The 23,786-nt window shown below is 34.1% G+C and overlaps 1 protein-coding gene across 1 annotated transcript in view; it reads left to right on the plus strand.

The window, feature by feature from the left end:
- The first annotated feature begins 5,931 nt into the window (after positions 1-5,931).
- Positions 5,932-23,786, plus strand: part of LOC129224851 (phosphatidylinositol 3-kinase regulatory subunit alpha-like) — a 133,220-nt gene continuing 115,365 nt past the window's right edge. The window contains exon 1 of the mRNA XM_054859397.1: positions 5,932-6,085. Within this exon, the coding sequence (XP_054715372.1) occupies positions 5,932-6,085 (154 nt within the window). The remainder of the gene's footprint in view (positions 6,086-23,786) is intronic.

The raw sequence follows: 23,786 nt of genomic DNA on the forward strand, positions 1-23,786 counted from the left end.
TGTGCAAAAAATTTCTTTGCTCTATCTGTACTCGTTTTTTTAATTTCAAAACGGACCTTACTTTAAAAACACGCCTCGTACATACATACATGCATTTTCATAATAATGCTAAGAGACATTAAGCATTCAAGAAAGATTTTGAAAATTGCGAAATTGAAATGCCGTTTCTCCTAATTTTCTGAATCATCAAAGTACGCTAAAAAAAAAAAGAAATAATTTTGGGCGGTCACAAAGACCTTCCATCGCTGTCAGAGACGGACTGTCCCCCCCCCCCCCCCCCCAATAGCCTGAAAAAATTTCATTTTCGACACAGGTTTAAGAGGTTGGCAAAATAAATGCACCAGGTGGCCATCTTTGATCCACCATTTTGGATTGAAGCTCACATGGGAACTTAGGAGAATTTTCAGGATTCGTTCTACATATGTTCAGGATGTAATCCTGAAAAATTCAGCTAGTTATAAATTTGTAGTGCAGCGACCCTATTTTAGGCCTAAATTTACTGGACTAATTTTTCTCTTCCTAATATTAACGCACCGTAGTTCTTATTAATTTCCCATGGAAATTTTTGAAACGTCTCCCTTTCAATGCGTAAAAAATTTCGAACACTGCTCCACTTTCCCGCAAACCTCGGATATATTGGCCGTGTTTCTGTATAATATCGCTACTTTACTATTTTTCTTTTCTTCTTTTATTCTAGTAATTGACTTGTGTCTTAGCTGAATTTGACGTCTCTAGAAACGCTATTGCTGAATTAAAATCATTAGCTGGAAGTGCAGATTCTTCTTGATATCTTTCTGATCTGACTAATCTTCTTGCTTGACAGGAGTAACAAAATAAATGAACCACTTTATTTGCTTTTAGAACAACCAGAAAGGTTGTGTATTTGGGATAATGGCACAAGTGGCTTTGATTAATTGCCACTTTGACACTGAAAAGAACATAATTTCTAAACCTGATGATGTCAAACGAGGTTTTGTTGCCTCTTGATGTACAGAGCGATCTTCTTTCTATTAAGAGGTAATCAAACCTCGTTCGACATCATCAAGTTTGTAACATATACATCTGTCTTAAATGTTAGTGGGGAAACTGTTAATTGATAATTGCTTTTATGATTTAACCTTGATTTTAAAATTCAGCTATTAAGTTTCGAGAACGTTTTAAGTAGGTTAATTTGTATTTTTGAATCAGTGACAAAATAAACTTTTGAGTGGATATAAAAAGTTTAAAAAAATCGTTTAATCTGCCTTTCAATCCTCATATAAATAATAGCCGATGATCGAGTAACCCGCGTGTTTCAACAATGAAATTTGCGCCACGGCATGATAATTTGATAATATGTTTTGGTAATATTTAACATGCAGGGAAAGGCTTTATTGTGACAAGACTGAACTCGATCCGATAACTTTACTGTTTTATTGGTAAGACTTTCATTTGAGGGAAACGTAGAAACTTAAACAATTAACGTTATCTACTGGAGTTTAGGGTTAATCCACTGGTGTTGGGGTTAAAATTTCAACTATCAAATTATCACCAAAGAAGCAATTGCTTCGTTCAAATGTAGAAACAATTTTCACCCCTCATACCATGTTCTAATTCTCAATATCTAGTTCTCAATAATAAAGTAAACATAGTTGTGTCTGAAATATTTTCATTATTTACGAATTTTTACTACAACAGCATAAAACAGAAAAATAAATAGAATAAATAAATAAAGAAAGAAAGAAAATTTGTTCACTAAAATGAGTTCCTAGCTTAGTGAAAATTAAATAGATGCATTGTGTTTCTTTGCTATTATTGATTTTTTACTATGATATTTGTTCTTTTATTTTATATTTGTTCACAATAATTTAAAATAATGCACTTTTTGAACAAAATAGTAAAATATGCCAACGAAACATTTCATGTTTTGACTGTTTCTTGGGAAATTTCGAATACCGGTATTCCGGAACCACATTAAAAAAAATACCTGCATTTTTGACCCGGTATTCCAATCCCTACTTGTACGTTATTGTGTAAGCTTGTTTTTTTGGTTTCCGCCGGAAAAAAAAAAAAAAAAAAAGCGTAAAGCGTTTCTTCAAGTATCTTAAAAACTCATTTCTACAGATACTGCCGTTTCCATAACCACGGCAGAGTGGTTCAACTAGTAAAAATTTATTTATATCATTTTTGCAGTTGTGCTTAAATTTATGAAAGAAAATTTTTGTATTCATCTGATTTCACCTCACTTAATTGTTGTAACAACATTAATTCTACCTTATTTATGTGACTCATTTAGAATTCGGACAGGGGTCCCAAGTGGTCCTCAATAGTGGAAAGGTTGAAAAACACTGTCTTAGAGGGAGGAGAACATTTTTAATATTTCACCCTGGTTTGTTACGAACGCCTGTTTTGCATTCATCTTACAACTATCGACAATTTTAACTTTACAACTTCTCACTAAAATCGCCAATATTTTACGGGAATTTCGCTGAGTACCACCAAACTGTATCGGATTTGGCATGTCATTTGTGTGTCAAACTTGGCTATCTATCGCCAAGTGGTCGCCAATTTATGACTTACCTTTTGCCTGCATTGAAAATAATAATGATTTCCATGGAAAACGTGTCGAGTCCTTTTGGAACACTGATAGCAACCAAAAAGGGCATGTTTGTGCCCACATAAACTGCATACGAAGAGTCAACTTTCTACGGTGTGCCATTTTTTAAGTTGTGCGAGATACGTTTATGTGTACGCGTGTAAGGACATACGTCAAGAGAAAACTCTTGATATTCAACTCGAGGATGGTCGAAATGCATTTATCGGTTGTCTGTACTTTCGTACGTGCTTATGCACTTGCAGGCGAGCCGAAAAAATCTGGTCAACCATCTTTCCAGAAGAGTGAAATGGAAATTTAAGCCGAAATTTGAGTTTAAACGTTTTGCGAATACTATACTTCATTTACTTCGCACAAGGAAATCAAAAAATAAATGCACAGTTAAAAATTCAGAAAACTTTTATGGTAAATATCATTGTAAAATGGAGTGTTTACAGTACAGAAAAAAATTACATTAAATTGTACCGAAAGAAAAAAAAAATGTTGCAGCACTAATTGACGCACCACGTGACAGTGAACCATATAACACTGTATTTACCCTCAGTCGATGTGCTCCAAATGGTATGGTGGTCAACAAAGCCGCCTGACTTGGTATTTTACACTAAAAAAAAAAAAAAAAAAAAAACTGCCATGCTAACATCTTTGAAATTTACGGTACGGTGTAAGCATCTTGTAAAACGTTGTTCATTGCTCTTTATTGGCTTTATATTTATTTTGCCGGTCGTAGAATATGGCTATAAAAATCCGTTGACCCCCGTTTTATTGCCTATATGCTTTCAGTGACGATACCTAGCTGCCTCAATATACAAACTAATGTGTGAGATTTATCCAGAAAGCAGTAAAAGTTGAAACCGACTGTGTGCTTTTATCTTCGATTGTGTCCGTTCCAATTCTTATGCTATGGTTACTTTTTTTTTTTTTTTTTTTGAGCTCTGTCCTCAAAATGCTCTAAGTTGTTTTGGTAACCTATCTGCTTGGTAGCCTCTTTCGCTCAACAGCTGCTTCTTCCTGGGATGTTTATGGTATCGCACGCATTGTTGTAGCTATTTTATGAGCAAATCACATAAGATCATTCAACAATATCCGGTGAAAATTAAAATTTTATAGCCTTTTTTGAAAAAGAAAAAAAAATGGTGCTTCATTTTTGGATTTAATCTTTCATCTTTGGAGCTTCGTTTTCAAAATAACTTATGAAAAAGTATTACAATTTTAAATTATCATTTGAAAAGCAAGGTAAGTGTATTCTTAGTCGTTTTTCTTCATCAGTCGGGACCAATTTTATGCAAATATAAGCTCACTAGAAAGTCACCCGTTCAAGGTATGACGGGTGAAAATTGCTTCTACTCTTATACATTTGAACGAAACCATTGCCTGTTGGGTGATATTTTGATAGTTGAAATTGTAACCCTAACTCCAGTGGATTAACCCTAAACTCCAGTAGACAGCGTTCATTGTTGACCATTTTTTCGTTTCTTCATTCTTCTGAAATGACACAGTCTTACCAGTAAAAAGTTAAGTTGCCAGATCGAGTTCAGCCTTGTCACAATAAAGCCTTTCCCTGCATGTTAAACATTACCGAAACATATTATCATATTTTCATGCCGTGACGCGAGTTTCATTATTGAAACGCGCGAGTTACTCGATCATTGGCTATTATATATATGAGGATTACAGAAATGAACTCTTACAAATAATTGATGCAGCGTTTTAATTTTTGATACAAATTTGCTTGAGCACATTTGTGCCCACCCCCCTTTTTTTTTTGTATTTGTCGTATGAATTTTGATTTGATTCATGTCTCAAATTTTCTTTCAGAGTTGTTTTGTAATTCACTAATTTTTAACGAGAAGTTCGTCCAGAGTTAATCGAGCCTATTGACCCATTTGTCAACATCGGTTTTCTAACAGCTGGCCTCTCTTTCTCGGTTTTCTTGAGCTTTAAATTATTTCTAATAGAGATGCACCGAATACCATATTTTGTCGAATAACGTATACCGAATATTCGGTTAAAATTCAACCTAATGTTCTGCCGAATGCCGAATATCTGATTAAAAATTTTAAATTAAAATAGAAAATGTTTCTGTACTATAATTAACCGTTATTATACTTTGATAACAATGATTAATTGAATTTCATAGTTTTAAACAATTTTAATGTTTCATATCGTGTAAAACTTCAAAAATCAAGGCACACTGTAAAAATTTAAATCCAAGTTTTTCCTTTTTATATTATTGATCACCTATTCAATAATTTGTGAAATGATTTTTTTTTCTTTAAGCTGTATAGTTTTTCAAGAATTAGCATTTAATTGACTTCACATATTCATGAACATTTAATATTCTGAGTATTTTTTTAAGTTCCTGTTTCTTACTTAAATGACAAGCAAGGTTAATGAACAAATTTGTCATAAGATATAAGCAAATTTGAAACACAGCAAAATTTACATCTGGGTGTTTTCTTTTGCGTTAAAATTGTTTTGAAAATGATATTAGTTGTAAGTAGTAGTATTGTGGTACTATGCTATAATTTCCATTCATTGTATAAAAAATATGTTTGTTAATCAATTATGGGGGGGAAATGTTTACTATTCGCTTGCCATACATAAAAGTATTCGGCCGAGCCGAACATTCGGTTTGTTTACCGAATACCAACGGAATGTTCGGTGCATCTCCAATTTCGAATAGACCTTTTTAATATCAGGAAACAAAAAGTGAGTTGGGGAATAGAAAACGAATCAAGGGTATAAAAATGAAATCAAATTCATTTTCACTAACTGTTAGGCGTCGTTTTTCAATACATTCCTATTAGAATTATCTTTAAACAACAGGAGTATTTAAAATTCAAAGACTCAAACCATCATTCATCGAGAAGTGTACCTATTTTTAAACATTTTTATAGTAGAAAATGATTAACTATGTTAATGAATTCTTTAAAATATTACGTTTTTATGTGAGATAATCGATTTCGCACTCAACTCTTTCTTCTCCTGTTTCAGAACACTATTGCATTTTAGTGTCGTTCCTTCTGGAGACATTAATTTTCTCAAAACGAAAAATTAAGATAATTATTTTACTTTTTTCTGTACTTTTCTATGTGTACAGAATCAATTAATACAAAATTTTTAAAATGTCTTGTTCAAAATCGGGCTTGGAGGTTAAAAAAATCCCAAGTTCTATTTCTCCAGAAAAAGAGTAAGAAAACAGCCACCGTAGAAACTTCTGGAAGAGCCAAATCGAATCCTTTGATTTCTCCACCGAAGGCTAAACGGGGAGACGACTAATTGCATCAGGTGAGCCCGTGTCGCAATCATTACGGAGAAATTTACTTTTGTTCCCACTAATGCTTATTTTAGAGTTTTTGTTAGTTCGTTTTTTTCATTCTTCGTGCATCTGGGCACCCGTCCAAGCGCGTTTTCCCCCCTTCACGCTGTCTACTTTCCGTGCCAGACCAGACAGTTTGGCGCCTACGTCTGCAATTGAAAATCGGCAGTTAGGTAAGAGTGGTTTTTCTCAACTTCCTCTGACGGATTTTCGGATAATGTTTGGTTTAAATTTAACAGAGGAGTGCAGGTGCCAAACTGAGAACACTAGAACTCGAACTCACAGAACTGGTCTGTGATAAAATTAGTTAGAGCAGGTCTTAATTTCTAATGAAAGAAGGGCGGGAGCCCACGTAGTCTTTGAAACGTATTTTAATGCTTAAATGGTCTGAATATCGTCTAGTAGTCTAGTATGAAAAAATTAACATAATATTAAAGTGCAGGAGATGAGCTCCCATAACAATTAAGCCCCGAGTTAGAGCCAAAGATATAGCTACAGCTCTTTTTAAGCCTGAAAATCAGGGGTGCTCAGTTGGAGGGGGGGGGGGGGGCATTGCGCACACTGCGCTAAAAAGATTAGAGGGTTATCTTTTGTTTTCTCTCTCTCTCTCTCTCTTTTTTTTTGGGCTCGGGAGGGGGGGGGGGGGTGCGCCATTGCTCTTCCCTGTGAAAATACTTTTTGACCTTTTTTATTTGTGCGAAATTAATTTTAGCTGAGTGAAAAACACAAAAGTAAAGATCATAATAGTGATCAATTCTGTAGAAAAACTTTCTAAGGATGAAATGAAAGGTGGCAGAAAAAGAAGAGATGTGTACTTTTTTTAACAATTAAAATGTTTAACATATTATCGTACTCTAAATCACTTAATTTTTTTACTGTGTCACTAGCATTTCCACTTATTAGTCGTTAAATGTGTTTCTTTCAATGATTAGAATTTATTTTTCTCTTAGTCACATTAGAATTTTTTGTTTTTCTCCCTTTCTCCTAGTCCTTATCAAATTTTCCTTCATGATTAAATTTTATTGTACAGCTATTAAAATTAATCTTTTTTCAAAGTTTACCGTTCCTGCTCTGTCCCGTATTTTATAGCAATAACATTTTAGAATAGTCCTCAATCCTTTTTTTTTAAAACCACTTTTTGCTTTGGATGGAATCTACCCCCTCTCCTAATCCTAATACTTTCCTTATAGATATTATTTTTTAAAATGTTCTCCTAAGTACCTAAGTTGTCAGGATTCCTGATCGAGCATTTTCACTTTATCATTTATTTTCTGTTCTCTAGTCATTACTTTTTTTTTTCTCTCTTACGCAATATAATTCATCATTTTCCCCTCTAGCTCTTAGCACGTTTTCCTTAATGAATCTTTGTACTCTCATTAAAAATATCCTCTCCGTTATTAGCGCTTTTTTTTTTAATAAAAAAAAAACTTTTTAACATTAAGCGCTAAGATTAAGACACTTATTAAGATTTTCTGCAAAACAACCATCACTATATCTTTATCATAAAAGTTCTTGCATATGTATATATATCCTTTTCACTAGACCGCTAATGCTTTGCATGTTCAGCGCACGTTTATTTGTTCTGCTTAAGGGTACAGTGGACCTTAAAATCTTAAGCGTTTAAAATTTGGATAACCAAAAAGTCTGCGTCATTCTAATGAATGATCCCGGAGAATTATCTTTTATAATTACCTTGTCTGAGCTTTTAAAGTTTAAACAGTTTTCTAAAAATGTGCAGAAGTTATGACTAGTACGAAAAATATCTAACCCGTAAGAATATGGAAAAAAAAGGGGGGGGGGGGAGAGAGAGACAGACAGGATTTGCCGATATATATCGGTCGATATATATCATGATATATATCCAATATTTATTTTTAAAAATATGATATTTTGATATTTTCGATATTTATTTTTTCAACTACGGTATTTTCATTATAAAAATTGAATTAATCATAGTGATGTTGTTCATTTATTGTGTACTATATTTTTATGATGTATGAATACAGCATTGATATAAAAAATAATATAATATATTTTTTTAAATTTTACATTCATGACATTATTAGTAATATAACAAATTTAATTCATATTATTAGTGCCCAATTAAATATTAAACATAGATGGGAAAAAAAGAAAATGTCTTAGGACTGTGCACCAACTAATGCATATATTTTATTTTTGAATCATATAACTGTGTAAAAGTAGTTAACAGAAGAAAAATGAGTAAAACAGCTAACGCTGAATTATTCATTTTTCTACTTCATTACTACATTAAAAGTGAGAAAAATGTAAAATGAAATATTAGATAAAAATAATGAAAGAAACCTTAATTTAATGTTTACATAGAGTTATAATAATATCAGAAAATAAAGAGTGATTTGAGGATGCATTTACTAATTTGAAGACTTCAGTTTGTGCTGATTGAAATTGTCGGATATATATATAAATATTCGATATATGTATCAAAATATCAGATATTTTTGACATTTTCGAATCTTGGAGAGAGAGAGAGAAGAGGAGAAATAAATAGAAATAAACATTGTTTCATCGCTGCCACTCCTTACGAGTATTTTGGAAGACATCCGAACTCCCTAATGAAGAAAATATCTCCTGAATTTATTTCCGAATTTCGAATCTTGCCGGAGTTCCGAACGCCGAATCTCAGGTCCAATGCATGCCTTATTTAAGAAATATTTAAAAAATCTCTTTTATACTCAACTTTTTGTCTTTAAATTTATTCATACGAAGTCTCCCTAATTTTCGGCTCTCAATGCTGGCAATTATGTTATTTTTGCATGTGAAAAAAGCAGGCGGCAATATTTTTCCAAAGGCGCGGCTTTTGTACCCTGAATAATTTAGCTTTTATAAATTTAATACCCGAGGAATGATAAAAATCGTTCGCAGGAGCTCCAATAAAACCTTTTGAAAAACCTTTCTTTTTCAAGCAATGAATCATTTGACTCGCTACCTACCAACCTCAAAGCGAATAAAAAGAGCTTACGCTAGCCACGACATGGTGAAAGTAATAAACAATTTTCATTTATCAAAAAAGGATGTTTTTTTGAAAATTATTATTATTATTATTATTTTTCCAACGTACAGTGAAGCATCGTTTATATGTTTTTGGAGGACTGTATGAAAAAGCGTGCAAATAAAAAAAAAACGAATTATACGTAAACGTTAATACATATTTGACTCTAAAAAGACTTAACTTTTAAAAAAACGCATAAAAAAGAAACGTAGATACGGTGCTTCACTGATATGCTGAGGCGTTTTAATTTCTACTCCATTTCTTTCTAAAAATAAAAGTACGGAACAAAAGAACTTCCTTTTTTAAATCGGGGAAAGATTGAGTCTTTTATTACGTTTACTTTTAGCGTTTTTATGAATGTCTTCCTGTGTTAAATTCCTAATTGCATCACGTCCGTCACAAGATGAACAAATCAGTCTGGACACCGCCTGTATCAATTTCTCTTTTTGCTCCAGGCCTTGAAGGAGCTTTCGGATCGAACGCACGTGTACGTCTGTCTATCTTTAGCAGTATATCTATCTTCCATTGTGTGTTTGAATCATAAAGTATTCGTCTTGTGGACATTGCATCCAGTTGTATTTGTTCACTCGACTCCGTTTTTAAAGCGAGGTGCACGTCTTGCATCAAATTTCCATGGTGATGTAATTTCGCCATTCATCACCAGTCTCCCATTTTTAATTCTTTGTCGATTTTCAGTAGTGATGATGAAGTTCCTAGATGAGGATTAAGTATGGTTTCAAACTTTCTGCCACGGAAAAAAAAAAAAATTATTTCTTTTGATTAAATCCTCAAATTATCATACATTTATTGATGTTTCTCCATTAGGGTCGCCGAGAGCCAAGGTAAACTCCTTGTCTATTTTGTTAGCTGACCCCCCCCCCCTCATAAAATTTATGAGATTTATACTATTATGATTCCGATCCAGGCCCCCATTTTCCGCCGACTAGGGTGACATAACTTGTTGTCGGCCGTGTTCTCAATCCTAGGAAGGATCCAGCTTCTGTTTTTGGAGGGGGTGGGGGTTTAAGTGCAATGCTCGGGCACAACTGGGGGAAGGGGATCAGGGGCGAATGTTCATTCTTAAAAGTACACAAATTTCAGCCAGAGCCCATTTAAGATATCGGGAGGCACTAGACCAAACACATTTTCGAGGGTCCTCTGTGGTCATTGGTCAAACTTTACAATTTTTTGGCATTGGCTATTTTTTTAAAAGCATTTGGAATTAGTCGCGTAGCTGGGGGGAGGGGGCGGAGGGGACACTCCGCCCCGGACGGCATTTTTTTAGGGCAGCAAATTGACCCTTTTGATATGGAAAAAATAAATGTATTTTCTAAACAAAGAAATTATGGTTTTAATCTGCTCTGCAGGCAAAAATAAAATGTCTTCGAAATATAAGACTTTTGTATCACTACCAGATTTAAATTACTTTGATACAGAACAAGTGTTTTTCTTTATAGCATATCAGTACAATTCCTTGTTTTTTCTCTGAGGGGGCCGCTGTAGAAAGTCATGGAACCAATGTTTTTTAGACTGTGCAGGTGAACTCCAGGAGGAAGAAAATAATGAAATTTTCCAATTTTTGTTATAAGAAAAAGTTAACACTGCATTTTAAGAGAGTATTTTGAAAACCTCCTCGTAAAACAAAAACTTCCTCCTTTTTTTTTTTAACTTCAGGAAAATGGTGACAAGGGTAAGAAAGAGAGGAGGCAGTGTGAAATGGTACACGAAACAATTTTTTACTTTTCTCAGGGGCGGCTTAGGTGTTTCAGAGTTTGATTTGATTTCTACAAGAGTTCTTTACTTCAAAAAAAGTAAAATGAATTTCTGTTTTCTCGTTTTTGAGAGTGGAAAATCTATGTGAAAACTTTGGGTCACATGTCAGACTATTCCCTATGAAAGGAAAGCGATTTTCATTTTTCAACATTTGGTTTGAGCCCTCAACTTGGCCAAACAGTCTTAGAAATGCGTTTTAGCGTACTCAGTTTGAATTAGTTCCTGCTGGGAACCTCTCCCACCCCCACTGTGTAGCCTGACTTGCGAAAATCACCAAAGATAGCTTAGAAGTGCGTTTTTAGTCCTCAATGTGAAACATTTTTGGGCAGGGCCCCTAACCCTGCCCTTTTCTCTAACGTAGCAAACCTAGCCACAAAAGTACATATTTAGATCGTTAAATTCGAAAACTTTCCCGGAGAAAACTCCCACTGTCACTTCTTAAGTCTCAATATATAGCCTAAAATTACGCTTTTAAAACATCGATACTTCAATTATCACCGATGCCCACCGATCCTCTAACATCAACAAGGAAACATTAAAAGAGACTAACTTTGAAAAAAATCGAAAACAAACCCAACTCGCCCTTTCTCCTAACTTTACTAAAAATTGCCTAAAGCTACAATTTTTGACTTAAATGTAGCAATTTTCTCCATTTGTGAGCCCTTACCCCTCTCCCCCCCTTTTTTTTTCTTTTGCAAGTATATAGAAATTAAATACGTCTTTTTCTTCTTTAATTAAATTTCTAGTTTTAATTTTAACACCTTCAACAGATTAATCTATCTATTTCACAACGAAAGGGCGACTGATTGAAAAACCGTCCCGGGCGGCAAACACCGTAGCTACGCCACTGATTTGAGGGCTCCTACAAAGCAGAGGGCCTAGTCCACTGCTTAGTTGACCTATTCAGTAATCAGGTCCTGCTTTCAGCATTCCTGTTATGACCTCTCATAACCCGACCAACGTCTGAATCCGCACCTGTCTCCATCCCTGTACAAAAACTCTGTTCCAATAGTTTTAAAGAGCCATTATTTTGAAATTCAGTCAAAAAACGGAAATTTTGGCAGTGACCATTTTTGATTTACCTAATTTTTTTTATATGTCAAAGTAGGTCATAAGAAGTGAACATTCTGAAATTTTTAGCCTTCCAAAAATTTTCTTTCGCTCGTTAAAAATTCCCAAAGTTTGAGGTTTTGCAGCGCTTTTTTAGAAAAATTCTATAAGTCGCATTTCAGTGCGCTATAGCTCTTTACAGAAACACCACCTCACGGTTATGTTTATAGTTATTGGTTGTACTGTATCCAGTGATGATGACTTCATAGTTATTTTGGTTGGGGATTGTTGCTTTCTTCAGATAAGGGGTCGCAAAGTATGGATTTTATCCGTTTTCGCGGAAGTTTAACCTGCGTTATTTCCCCCCAAAAAGCCACCCCCCGAAAAAAATGTGACATATACTGAAAGTTTATACTATAAAGATAGTAAATAGCACAAAATTTGTTTGAGGTTAAATTTTTTTTTAGGAGAAAAATGCCCTGATATTTTTCAAATTTTCAAAAATTGTGCTTTTTTGATCGTAATTAACTCAAAACAGCATCACTAGGTAAAAAAACCTTTTATATATTATGGTACCTGACCTTGTGTAAATCATCATGAAAAAGAAAACATCATGGGATCTCTTCTTGTTTTCTAGAAAATAATTTTTTTGTAGCTCGTTTTATGCGTTTTCTCGTGCGTAAAACGTGTGTCCAGTATGCAGATTAGATCTGCTAAAACTTAAAGGATGTAGTAAGAATGTATATATGTATGTATAAAGAAAGAGAAAAAGACTAGCATTACTTTATTTTTCTGATTTTTGCAAATTGATGGTGTTTTAATTGCAGGTAAATCAGAAAACGATAAATCGATATATGTGTGTGTATGCATACATATACATATATATATATATATAGATTGATTTATCGTTTTATCGTATCAATCCTAAAAAAATGCTTTCTTATTTATCTCCATTGCAATGGAAGAAATTTCATGAACAATATCTGCTTCACTTTCCTCTAAATGTCTATTTTTTATGTTATCTTCAAATACCTCTAAAGGGCTGTCGGTTCTTGATACATCAGTATTATTTGCTTTTTTTTTTGCTTTGTATATCGGCTAAAAGCAGCTTGAATTTGACTTTTTGTCAGATATTGTTCGGTTGGAATATTTTTATGTCTTCAATCATCTCTGTTCTCATTGCATGTTCTACTTGGTCGGGCGTCTGATTTCTCCCTGTTTTCTCACCATAAAGGAACTTTTCTTAAAGAAACTCTCTTTGTTTCATTGAAAATCGTGTACTTTTACGAGTTGGGAGAGCCCACCCCTCACATGAGATTGACAAAATGTTTTCTTCTTTGTTTTTTCCTTGTTGACTTGTAGATGCCTTACCAAGACCATAAGAAATAGAACTCTGAACAGGGATTTCAAGATGACATAGAAAATAGACATTTAGAGGAAAGTGAAGCAGATATTATTCATGAAATTTCTTCCACTGCTATGGACATAAATAAAAAAGAATTATTTTGGGATTGATACGATAAATCAATGTTATATATATATATATATATATATATATATATATATATATATATATATATATATATATATATATATATATATATATATATTTATTTATTTCTACCCATATGATATCGATTTATCGTTTTCTGATTTACCTGCAATTAAAATACCATCAATAAAAATCAGAAAAATAAAGTATTGCTAGTCTTTTTCTCTTTCTCTATTCACACATATATACATTCCTACTACATACTTTAAGTTTTAGCAGATCTAATCTGCATACTAGACACACGTTTTACGCACGAGAAAACGCATAAAATGAGCTACAAAAAAATTATTTTCTAAAAAACAAGAAGAGATCCCATGCTATTTTCTTTTTCATGATGTTTTACACATAGCCAGGTACCATAATATATAAAAGGTTTTTTTTCCTAGTGATGCTGTTTTGAGTTAATTGCGATCAAAAAAAGCACAATTTTTGAAATTTTGAAAAATATCAGGGCATTTTTCTCCTAAAAAAAATTAAACCTCAAACAAATATTGTGCTATTTACTCTCTTCATAGTATAAACTTTCAGTATACGAAAAATTTTTTTTCGGGGGATGACTTTTGGGGGGAAATAACGCAGGTTAAACTTGCGCGAAAACGGATAAAATCCATACTTTGCGACCCCTTATCTGAAGAAAGCAACAACCCCCAACCAAAATAACTATGAAGTCATCATCACTAGATACAGTACAACCAATAAATATAAACATAACCGTTGGGTGGTGTTTCTGTAAAGAGCTATAGCGCACTGAAATGCGACTTTTAGAATTTTTCTAAAAAAGCGTTGCAAAACCTCAAACTTTGGAAATTTTTAACGAGCGAAAAAAATTTTTTGGAAGGTTAAACATTTCAGAATGTTCACTTCTCATGACCTACTTTGACATATAAAAAAATTAGAAAAATCAAAAATGGTCACTGCTACACTTGTCTGAACTTCAAAATAATGACTCTTAAATATTCCGCGAATTAATGACGTCATCTACTAACCTTCGAACCTTGTCGTCGTTCTGCTTAAATCAACTTTGCCTTTTGTTACATGGTACAGTGAAACCTGTGTAAGTTGACCACTCGCGGTGCAGTACTTTGGTGGTCACTTTAGACAGGTGGTCAACTTATAAAGGGCGGTAATGATTTTTTTTTTTTTTTTTTTTGTCATTTCTTGCACCATGTATTCATTTTTTTTTTTTTTTTTTTTTTTTTTTTTTTTTTTTTTTTTTTTTTTTGAGGAGTTCACCCTTACTCTTTCTGTTCAACTCCACTTTCATTGTTTAACATTATTGAAAGTGAAACAATAATTAAAAATACTATTCAAATACTTTTGTTATTTTTCCCTTGTTTTTAACTATATTAGACACTGGAGTTTTAGAAATTCCATTATTTTCTCTGACTTTCTCCATTTTCAATTATTTTTAATATTTCATACTTTTTATTAATCTCAAGTTCCACTAACTTTCTTTTTGAAGCCTTTTTATATAAAACTTATAGCACAAAAAGCAGCAAGCTCGACTCTCCCAGTTCATAAAGGCAAAATTAAAATGTTCTATCTCTTAATCCCTTGCGCCATAAACATGTAACTTTACTCATTACCAGGCCCAGATCTGCTTACCCGCAGTGTGAGGAGCCCGCGTCCTTAAAGGAGCTAACAGCCCTAGAAATTGAAGAAAAAAAAAAACTAGCACTAAGGCTTATTAGCTTTATAAATTGACACTGCTGGCCACTAGGGAGGGGCCCTACATATTTTGTTGCAGGGGACCCGAAATGTATAGATCTGGGCCTGCTCTTTTTAGCAGAATTCCTGTGTTGCCATAACATATTGCAACTGAAAGAAAAGACTTTGAACTTTTCTACTGACACCTATTTTCATTGAACAGAGTACAAAAAGCAATCTCGAATAGAACAACAAATGAAAAACAAGTTTGGAGTATAAAGAGTAGAATAAGCCTTATGCTGCTGTTTAGTTAGTAAAATGCTAGTCTGTCATCAAAGCATTAAAAACATTCTTTGAAAGCTATCAAAAAATATATATACTATTTTATTATTATTATAAATAAATAAATAATAATATAAAATAATATGCTGAAGAAAGTTTAAAAAAATAAACCAAGTGGTCAACTTACAAAGGGGTTTTTACAATATTCCAGACCAAATTTGGCGTACGTTAGTGGTCTAGATAGACAGGTGGTCAAGATAGAGAGGTGGTCAAGTTACAGAGGTTTTCCTTCATTATATGAGATAGGGCTAATTCCGTTCCTGACAAAAGCGGTCAACATAGACAGGTGGTCAACTTACAAGGGTGGTCAACTTTACAGGTTTTACTGTATTACATTACGCTGAAAATTGATTTTGTAAGGTTAATAACAACAGACAAATTCTCAATTAATTTTATTTCTAGTTTAATTAGTACTCTTAAGAAAAAAAAAGTTTCTCTTGTTCAAAAGTTTCTTCGCAATGTTCTTAACGAATACCATGCAAGCGACAACTTTTTTACGTGAGTCGCAGTATAAAGAATTAAGAAAACTACTTTGCGTTATTTACAAATGATTTTTTAGTAATATTGCTGAATTTGTTTGAACGATTTTCAGGGTTGATCAAATTTGAAAATGCTTGCCAAAAGTGGGGAAGAGGATGCTTTTTCCGGCTCTGCTTACGCGAAAATACGTTTTTGTCCCTGTTGAAATTTTTTTTTCACTTCCCGAATAGGTTATGACCAGGTAACCCACATACGTAACAGTCCTTATGTGTAGAGCCTCTATAAAGATATAGGGGCCTTACTTATGAGCAATGTGAGCAATGTGTTAAAATACGTAGCTAGGATTGGCGATATCAATGTGGCTTAGAGTCTTTGATGCAGTTGGATGGAGAGCACAGAGGGACGCTGTCCCCCGAAATATTTGGTTGATTATTGTGAAAATAATGCAAATGTAATTTAAATTGGATTGAAACCACCTTTTCTTTTGGTGAGTCCCACCACACCCCAAGATGAGTGTCCCCAACTATTTTTTTTTCCAACTACAGCCAAGACCGATCCTGGGGTGTCGGCCGCCCGTGTGCAAAGCCCTAATGTGCCGCCCCTCAAAGAGAAATTTGCATATTTTGACTAATCTTTAACGTCCATATAAATATGTCTTCAAATTTCTATGTCAAATTTTGATTCAAATAACAAAAAAAAAAAAAAAAAAAGAAGACGAACGATGAATTTATAAAAAGGAAGACAAGTTTTATAGGAAGAAACTCCTTAGGTGCAATTTGTATCTTTGAACAAAGTAATAGATATAACAAAATTGACTAGTCTGTCTATACCATTTTATGGCCTGTTTTCGGTGACATCAGAAGAAGGACGGAGGAGAGGAAGCCGGGGGGGGGGGGCATTTATTCCAGAAAATTAACGAAATTGGCGTATGAAAAATTGTTTTAGTTAATCTTTGGTTGTGTTTGTTTGCAATGACTAAAGAGTCGGATATATTCAAGGTGCATGGAGAAATTTTCGAAATTGACCCCAAATATCGCAATTTTAGGAACTTTTTCGAGATTTCAGGGAAAGTACTAATTCAAGCTGGAGTTCTTTCCTAAAATTCTTTCAAAATTGAAATCAATTTGAAACTATTTTTTTTAACCGTAGCTTTTTAAGGTTCGGCACTCTTCTCGAAAATTTTCCGAAACTGGAGTTTTAAACACGCAATTTGGGCCATCTTTGTTGATGTTTCTAAAGGGAGGGAGATTCAATCGTCTCTCATCAAAAGTTTTCGAAATTGAAGTTTAAAACTCAAATTTAGGCTGTCTTTGGTGACGGTAAGGGGATCATGCGGCTTTCCTTCGGTAATTTCTCGGGACTATTGTTTCAAAAACCTACTTTTGACTATATTTGAAAACGATAAGGGGAAACGTGAAAATATTCCTAATCGAAATATTTTTCGGAACTAGAATCCATTTCAGGCTATTTTTGGGAAGGAAGGGTTTTGGGGCTCCGAAGCGGCTATTTCTAATAGCACAATTTAATACTATTTTAGGTGATGACGTTAACGAAAATGGGAAACTTCGGCGGATCTTTCGGATATTTTTCGGTATTAATATCTGAAAAATACAACTATAGACTTTTGTTCACCTCACGTCGACGATTGATGGGTATGCCCTAGCTCTGTGAAAAGTTACATAAACAAGGCAGTTCTCCGGAATTTTTTAAAAATTGAAGTCCCAAAATCGTATTTTAAGCATTGTTTGATAACGATGGGACAAAGAGCGGGCGGGGGTTCAGTGTGCCCTCACGAACTGTTTTTTGAAACTGAAGTCAATTTCTGGCTAGTTTCGGCAGGAAGGGTTCTGTGGCTCCACGAAACTGTCCAAATACGAAACTTAGAAGTAAAGTGATTGCGTTGTAAAAAAGGGGAATCCATGGTCCTTCCCCGAAAGTTCTTCAAACTGATAGTTTGAAAAACGCAATTTTAGTTCGTTTTTCAATACGTGAAGTGAGAAGGGGTGCGATTAAGGGCCTCTTTAAAGACGCTAATTGAGCACGTTTTGGATTTTGGAGCCAACATTTTTAGGCTATGTTTTATTAAGTTAAGCTGGAAGAGGTGAACCAGAGACTTAATTGGGTCCTTAAGGTCGGTTGCTCAACCAGCGAAATTTTCCGAAATTCAAGTCCTAAAAACGCAATTTTGGGCCTTCTTTAATCTTGTCAAGGAGGTCCTGGCATCCTTTTAAATCTTTGTTTTGGAGCCACATTTAAATTTACTACCCGGGTCAAGAGCCCTGTCCTCCTACCAGATTTGAAACCGAGCAGTTCTTCCGTGATTTTAATTAGAAAAATTTGCTGCAGAGGGAGAAAATTACAAAATTTTTGTTCGTTATTCGTATATGTTTAACTCTCAGGGGAGTTGTAATTTTCCACTGTCACTCCACGCCTCCCCGATTGTTGAACACAGAATTTGTTGTTTGAAACGCTTGCGAGAGTATCTAAGAAGTATAGCTTTTTTATATATATAAAATAAAACTATATCTATAGTCTATAAAAGCTTGGGGGGGGGGGGGTAAACATTTAATGGCCGACCTCGGTGCTCCTTTTAGAAGGCACCCTTTCACGCTTCTGGAGGGGGCCATTTCCCTCATTTCCCCTGCCCTGTTTCCATGCCTGATTACCAGTTCTGTCACAAATTTTACAACCAAGTGAAAGCATGTGTGTAAAGAGTAGATAATGAACAATGAACCAACACAATGTTCCTTAACATGCTATTTTTCTTAAACTATGCTGTGCTGTCGGGAAATTGGCACTTACTTTGATAATTGAAATTTTTTTAAAATTTAGCATATTTATTCGACTTATTATAAGTTATCGTGTGAGAAATTCTTGATTAAAAGAACTATATGATGCGGCCTGCGGCCGCCCCTGGTTTCGCCGCCCTTGTGCGGTGCACACGCTGCACACCTGCTAGGATCGACCCTGACTACAGCACTGCTTAGTACCAAAGGTTCTTGGAGGTTGATCGCCACTTCGTTGCACCCCTGGCTGACTTTGTTCGGCGTTTATGTAATCCTAGTAAGTTGATCCCTCCGCTGCATTAGGTCTCCCCTCTGATTATACCATCTCATTTCCTATCGCCCCATCTTTCTATTGCCAGGAAGAGACGAATGTCTCTTTCTCTCTCCTCTCGATCATTAAAGCGCTTAAAATATCTCTTTAAGAGATATTTTTAAGCTCCCCAATAACTTTTACCTGGAAGTGGAGGAGGGGAGCAATTCGAGTGAAGTGAAATGTTTAGCCACAAAAATGAAGCATTTCCCTCTGAAGTTTGATCTGGCAGTACTTTTTGATGGACTTCTTCCAGAATGATAAGAAAGTTTTCGCCCGACTTTTAACCAGAAAGGAGTTAAAGATTATCAGGCTCGAGGGAGGGGGGGGGGGGAATAATAAAATAAGTTAGTTTAAAAAAGAAATCTAAAAAATAAAGTCGAGGGAATCGTACTGTTCCCTCGACTGACCTTTATAAATTTTCTGGTCTGTTAAAGTAAAAGCATTAAAGACGGTAGATAGTTAAATCTACCGTCTAGTGATTTTTCTCTAAATCACCAAAGTTGAGCCTTTATAAAATTCTTAATCATCATAACGGACGAATCTTACACAAAACTTCCTTTGAGCAGTCAAATGGACCATACTGTCTGACTACGGATTGTATGGAAAGACAAACATCCGTTTTACAGCCGAAAAGGGACGAATCTATTATTTTTTAGTGATGCCAGCCTTTGCAGAAGCAGAGTCTCATTCAAATGAGCAGAATACCGGCATCAAAGTTTTACTTTTCCCCTCATTCAGATAGATTCATCTTGTCTGGACGTTTGAAAGTTTCATACAATCCGTGGTTGGACAATAGCTCTCCTCTAGGGAATCCTTGACAAAAACTGAGGTCACTAAGCTCACAAAATTGCTCATGATTGATGGAGAAGAATTGAAGGGCTCGGGGCGAGAGAGAGAGAGAGAATGTGATATGCCTTATGATGTGAATGTTTCAGTAGGCCATCTTCCAACTTTTAAAAATATTTGTACAATTTTTCAAAGGTATTATACATTCTATATTCTGCAATACTAAAACCAGATATGTTTATCTCCAAATGACATAATTAGTTGTCATGTTTATTTCAGTTTAAGATGAGAAACAAAAATTTTGATTGAAAAGTTACGCCTTGTGACTTGTCACATTTTTGCCCCGGCACCTTCAATTTAAAACATTTTCAGGTTCGAAAAAGTAAAAATCTTCCAAGATTGACTAAGCGGAGCATTTGTAAAATTTCATGCCAAAATGGAAGTTTTAAAAAACGTATTTAAATTAACTTTCTTTTGGTATACTTCTCAAATCCGCCTAAGTTGATCCTTCACAATTTTCATAATTGAATAATTGTCGTTAAGAGCAAATCTCGCATAAAATTTCTTCTAATCATTAAAATGGATCCATCACATGTTCCTGGTTATACAGTTTTCGAATTATATTCACGTTCCTCCTAATAGTTAAAGGAAATCCTTAACTAGAACTATCGTCATTAATACTTTTCACGCGTGTTTATAAGGAAATCCCGGTCAAACCACTTGTTCAGTGCGAATGTATTGAAGGGCATCCTTTCTTTCTTTTTTTTTATTCTTACTGTTTCGAGAAAATTCATCAAACTTTTTGATAATTATGTAATATTTAAGTACATCAGTGATAACAATCCTAAAATTACTAACAATTTTTTTTTTTTGGTTTCATATCGCGCTCTATACTGTCTGTCACCGATGAAATACACGGCTTGAACGGAAAGTTTAGTTTTAGTCACCGGTAACTGACGTGGGCAGAACGGACTGTTCAGTGACAGTCACCATTGATGGATGTCTGACGGTAACTAACGTGTTAAGCCTAATGGCATCAGGGTTCGCCGATATATATCAGTCGATATATATGACGATATATATCCGATATTTATTTTGAAAATATCATGATGTTTTGATATTTTCGATCTACATTTATTTTTTCAATTACGGTATTTTCAATAAAAAAAATACATTAATCATAGTAATATTGTTCATTTATTATTAAAAATATCCAGAAAGTTTTGTACTATATTTTTATGGTGTATTAATACATCAATAATATAGCTAAGTAGTACAGTATTCCTTTATTACTCGTATCTTGTATCCATAAAATTATTAGCAATGTAACAATTTTAATTCATATTAAAAGTGCCTAATTCAAAGTCAAACATTGCTCAGTAAAGAAGAAAATGTTTTATGACTGCGCTGACTAATGCATATCATTTGTTTCTGATGAATCATATAAATGTGTAAAAGTATTTAACAGAAGGAAAATGAGTAAAACAGCTATTGCTAAATTAACTCCATTAAAATTGATAGAAATGCAAAACAAAATATTAGATGTAAATAATGAAAGAAACCATATTTTTTTTTAAGTCTACATATTGTAATTATAATATAAGATAATAAAGAGTGATTTGAGGATGCATTTACTATTTTTAGACTTGAGTTTGTGCTAATTGAAAAGATCGGTTATACAGTGAAACCCCTCTAATACGGACACTAACGGGACAAAAAAATTTGTTCGCAAAACAGAGGTGTCCGCAGGTAATAATGGTATTTGCCTTGGAATCAGGGAATTAAAAATTGTCCTCATAAGAGGGGTGTCCGTTAGGAGGAGTTTTACTTTGTATCAAAATATCCGATATATATCAAAATATCAGATATTTTTGATAATTTCGAAAACATCATGATATTTTCGACCCTGAATGGCATTCTTAACGTAGCAGTTGAATTTCAAATTAACCCTTCTGAAGAGTTAAGAAGGTTTACTGGAATTGTTCATGATGTACCTTATAATTTAAGAGAATCCTTCACTTTATCTTAGATTGGCGCATCTCCACTGGCGCGCTGAATGCTTACGCTTGCTGTCTACCGCGTTTTCGAATTATGATAATTCAGAAGGAATTAAATATTGCATTCTACGTGTGCTATCAATCATATCGTTGCCAGTGCATGTGAGTAAAGATGCTAATTAAATATTGCGCTCTGCTATAATGGCATCAGTGAATGACATTTCATCATTTGTGATGTCATGTGCAGAAGCGGAAGAAAGAAAATTTAACCTATTAAAATAATTAAGAAAAAACTTTGTCAAATTGTTTTAAAAATGGTCAAATCCTATGTTTTTAAACATGCTCTTTCAGAAAAAAAAATGCTTTTAAAATTTCGGAAACTACCCCATTATCAAAGCAACACCATAATAATAAATTCCGACCTTTTAGATCAAGCGTTCATAAAAAATCTTGATCATTAAATTGCAGATTTTAACAAAAATAAACGGAAGCATAATAATGGTAAACAATGGAAAGTGGACGATGGGTGGAGACTATGGGCGCCCATATGCAAAATTGTAAGGGGGAGGGGCACAGATATTTTCCTCATGATTTAAAAGGATATTTTCCCCATAGATACCGATTTCAGTACATATTAGAGTTATTAAATTTTGACATTTCTGATAACTTATTCATTAATGGCTGAAGAAGAAATGTTTTCACATTTTAACAAAGAAAAAAGTACTAAAAGCAAGAAAGTTCTAATTTCAAAAAGGGGGGCTTGAGCCCCCACTTGACCCCCCCCCCCCCTCTTATATTGGCGCATATGGTTTAGATTTGCATGATATGGCGCTAAACTGAAAGCGTAAATTCGATGTGAAAAAAGTTGAGAAAAGCAAAATTACTGAAAGACAAAAACGAGATGATTGATGAAGGCAATTTTGTGAAGGAATGAAAATAAATTTGAGGTTGGATTAGAGTTAAGACTGAATAATGTCTTGTACAGCATATCGCGGGAAATAAAAATGTCTTAATTCATCTACGCGATGACATTCAGGAGTGTTCTTACGACCCCATCAATTACGACACTACTTTTCTAAGGGGGGGGGGGGGGTCTCGCCAGAGCTTCTTGCACATGCACTGGCAAAAGAACAGGTTGATTCCTTTGTGCACGAGATGTGAATTTGGATACTTTGCCAATAAATCTAGATCTGAGAAGGTATCTTCGCAGCAGGTGAGGTATTCCCTATCTTCCACGGGCTTGGAATCGCACCAAGAGAAGGTATGAAGGTGCATATTTTTAGTTTTGAATCGTTGGGGGTAAATGGCCGCCGGTATCACGTCAGTAGCATACCTGTAAAGGGATTGCGAAAAATATACGAAGGTCGATTATCAAGGTGCCCGGTGAAGATTTTGAACTTTTGTCAGAAGGTGCTTCGCAGGGCATAGCAGCGATGCAAAAATTTCGGACCTAACACTAGGGCATCAAAAAAAAAAAAAAAAAAAGTAAGTCGATTTTTCAAATCGCACACCCTCTTATATTTTTCCTTTTAGGTCAAAACAATTGCAAAAAAAGTTTCATACAACTTGAACAACGGCAACCCGGGCCGACTTGCGCCTGAAAGTTCGAAATTTCATGTTGATAAAACGTAGCCCCTATAGCCCCATATGTACCACAAAAATATTTATCCAAATAAAAAAAAAAAAAAAATTAAATGTCCAGCAGGAGGTCTATATTTTTAAAAAATTATTTTGTCCCATATATTTTTTAAAACGTAAGGTACATTTTAAGAAGTTATCAAGCTGAAAATTATAAACAGGAAAGTCGATGATTAGCGTTAAATAAAATTTTTTGCTCTCTTGCAATATTTAATTCTCTAATATGGATTTTTTTTTTTTTTTTCAATTTTAAGTTCCATTTTTCATTTTAAATATATTATTTTTTTATTATTCAATTGCAAATGTTGATTTGAAAATGTGTTTGAAAAATTTTTTGAGCTTGATATCGTATTTAAATGTATATGTAATTTTTAAAAGATAAATCGAAAAAATTAATTTTTTGAAGAAAATTCTAAATTTTTGGCCTCTTGCTGGACGCGTAAATATTATTATCATTATTTTTTGAATTTTGATAACTA

Source organism: Uloborus diversus, chromosome 6 (genome assembly GCF_026930045.1).
Source record: "Uloborus diversus isolate 005 chromosome 6, Udiv.v.3.1, whole genome shotgun sequence".
Lineage (NCBI taxonomy): Eukaryota > Metazoa > Arthropoda > Arachnida > Araneae > Uloboridae > Uloborus > Uloborus diversus.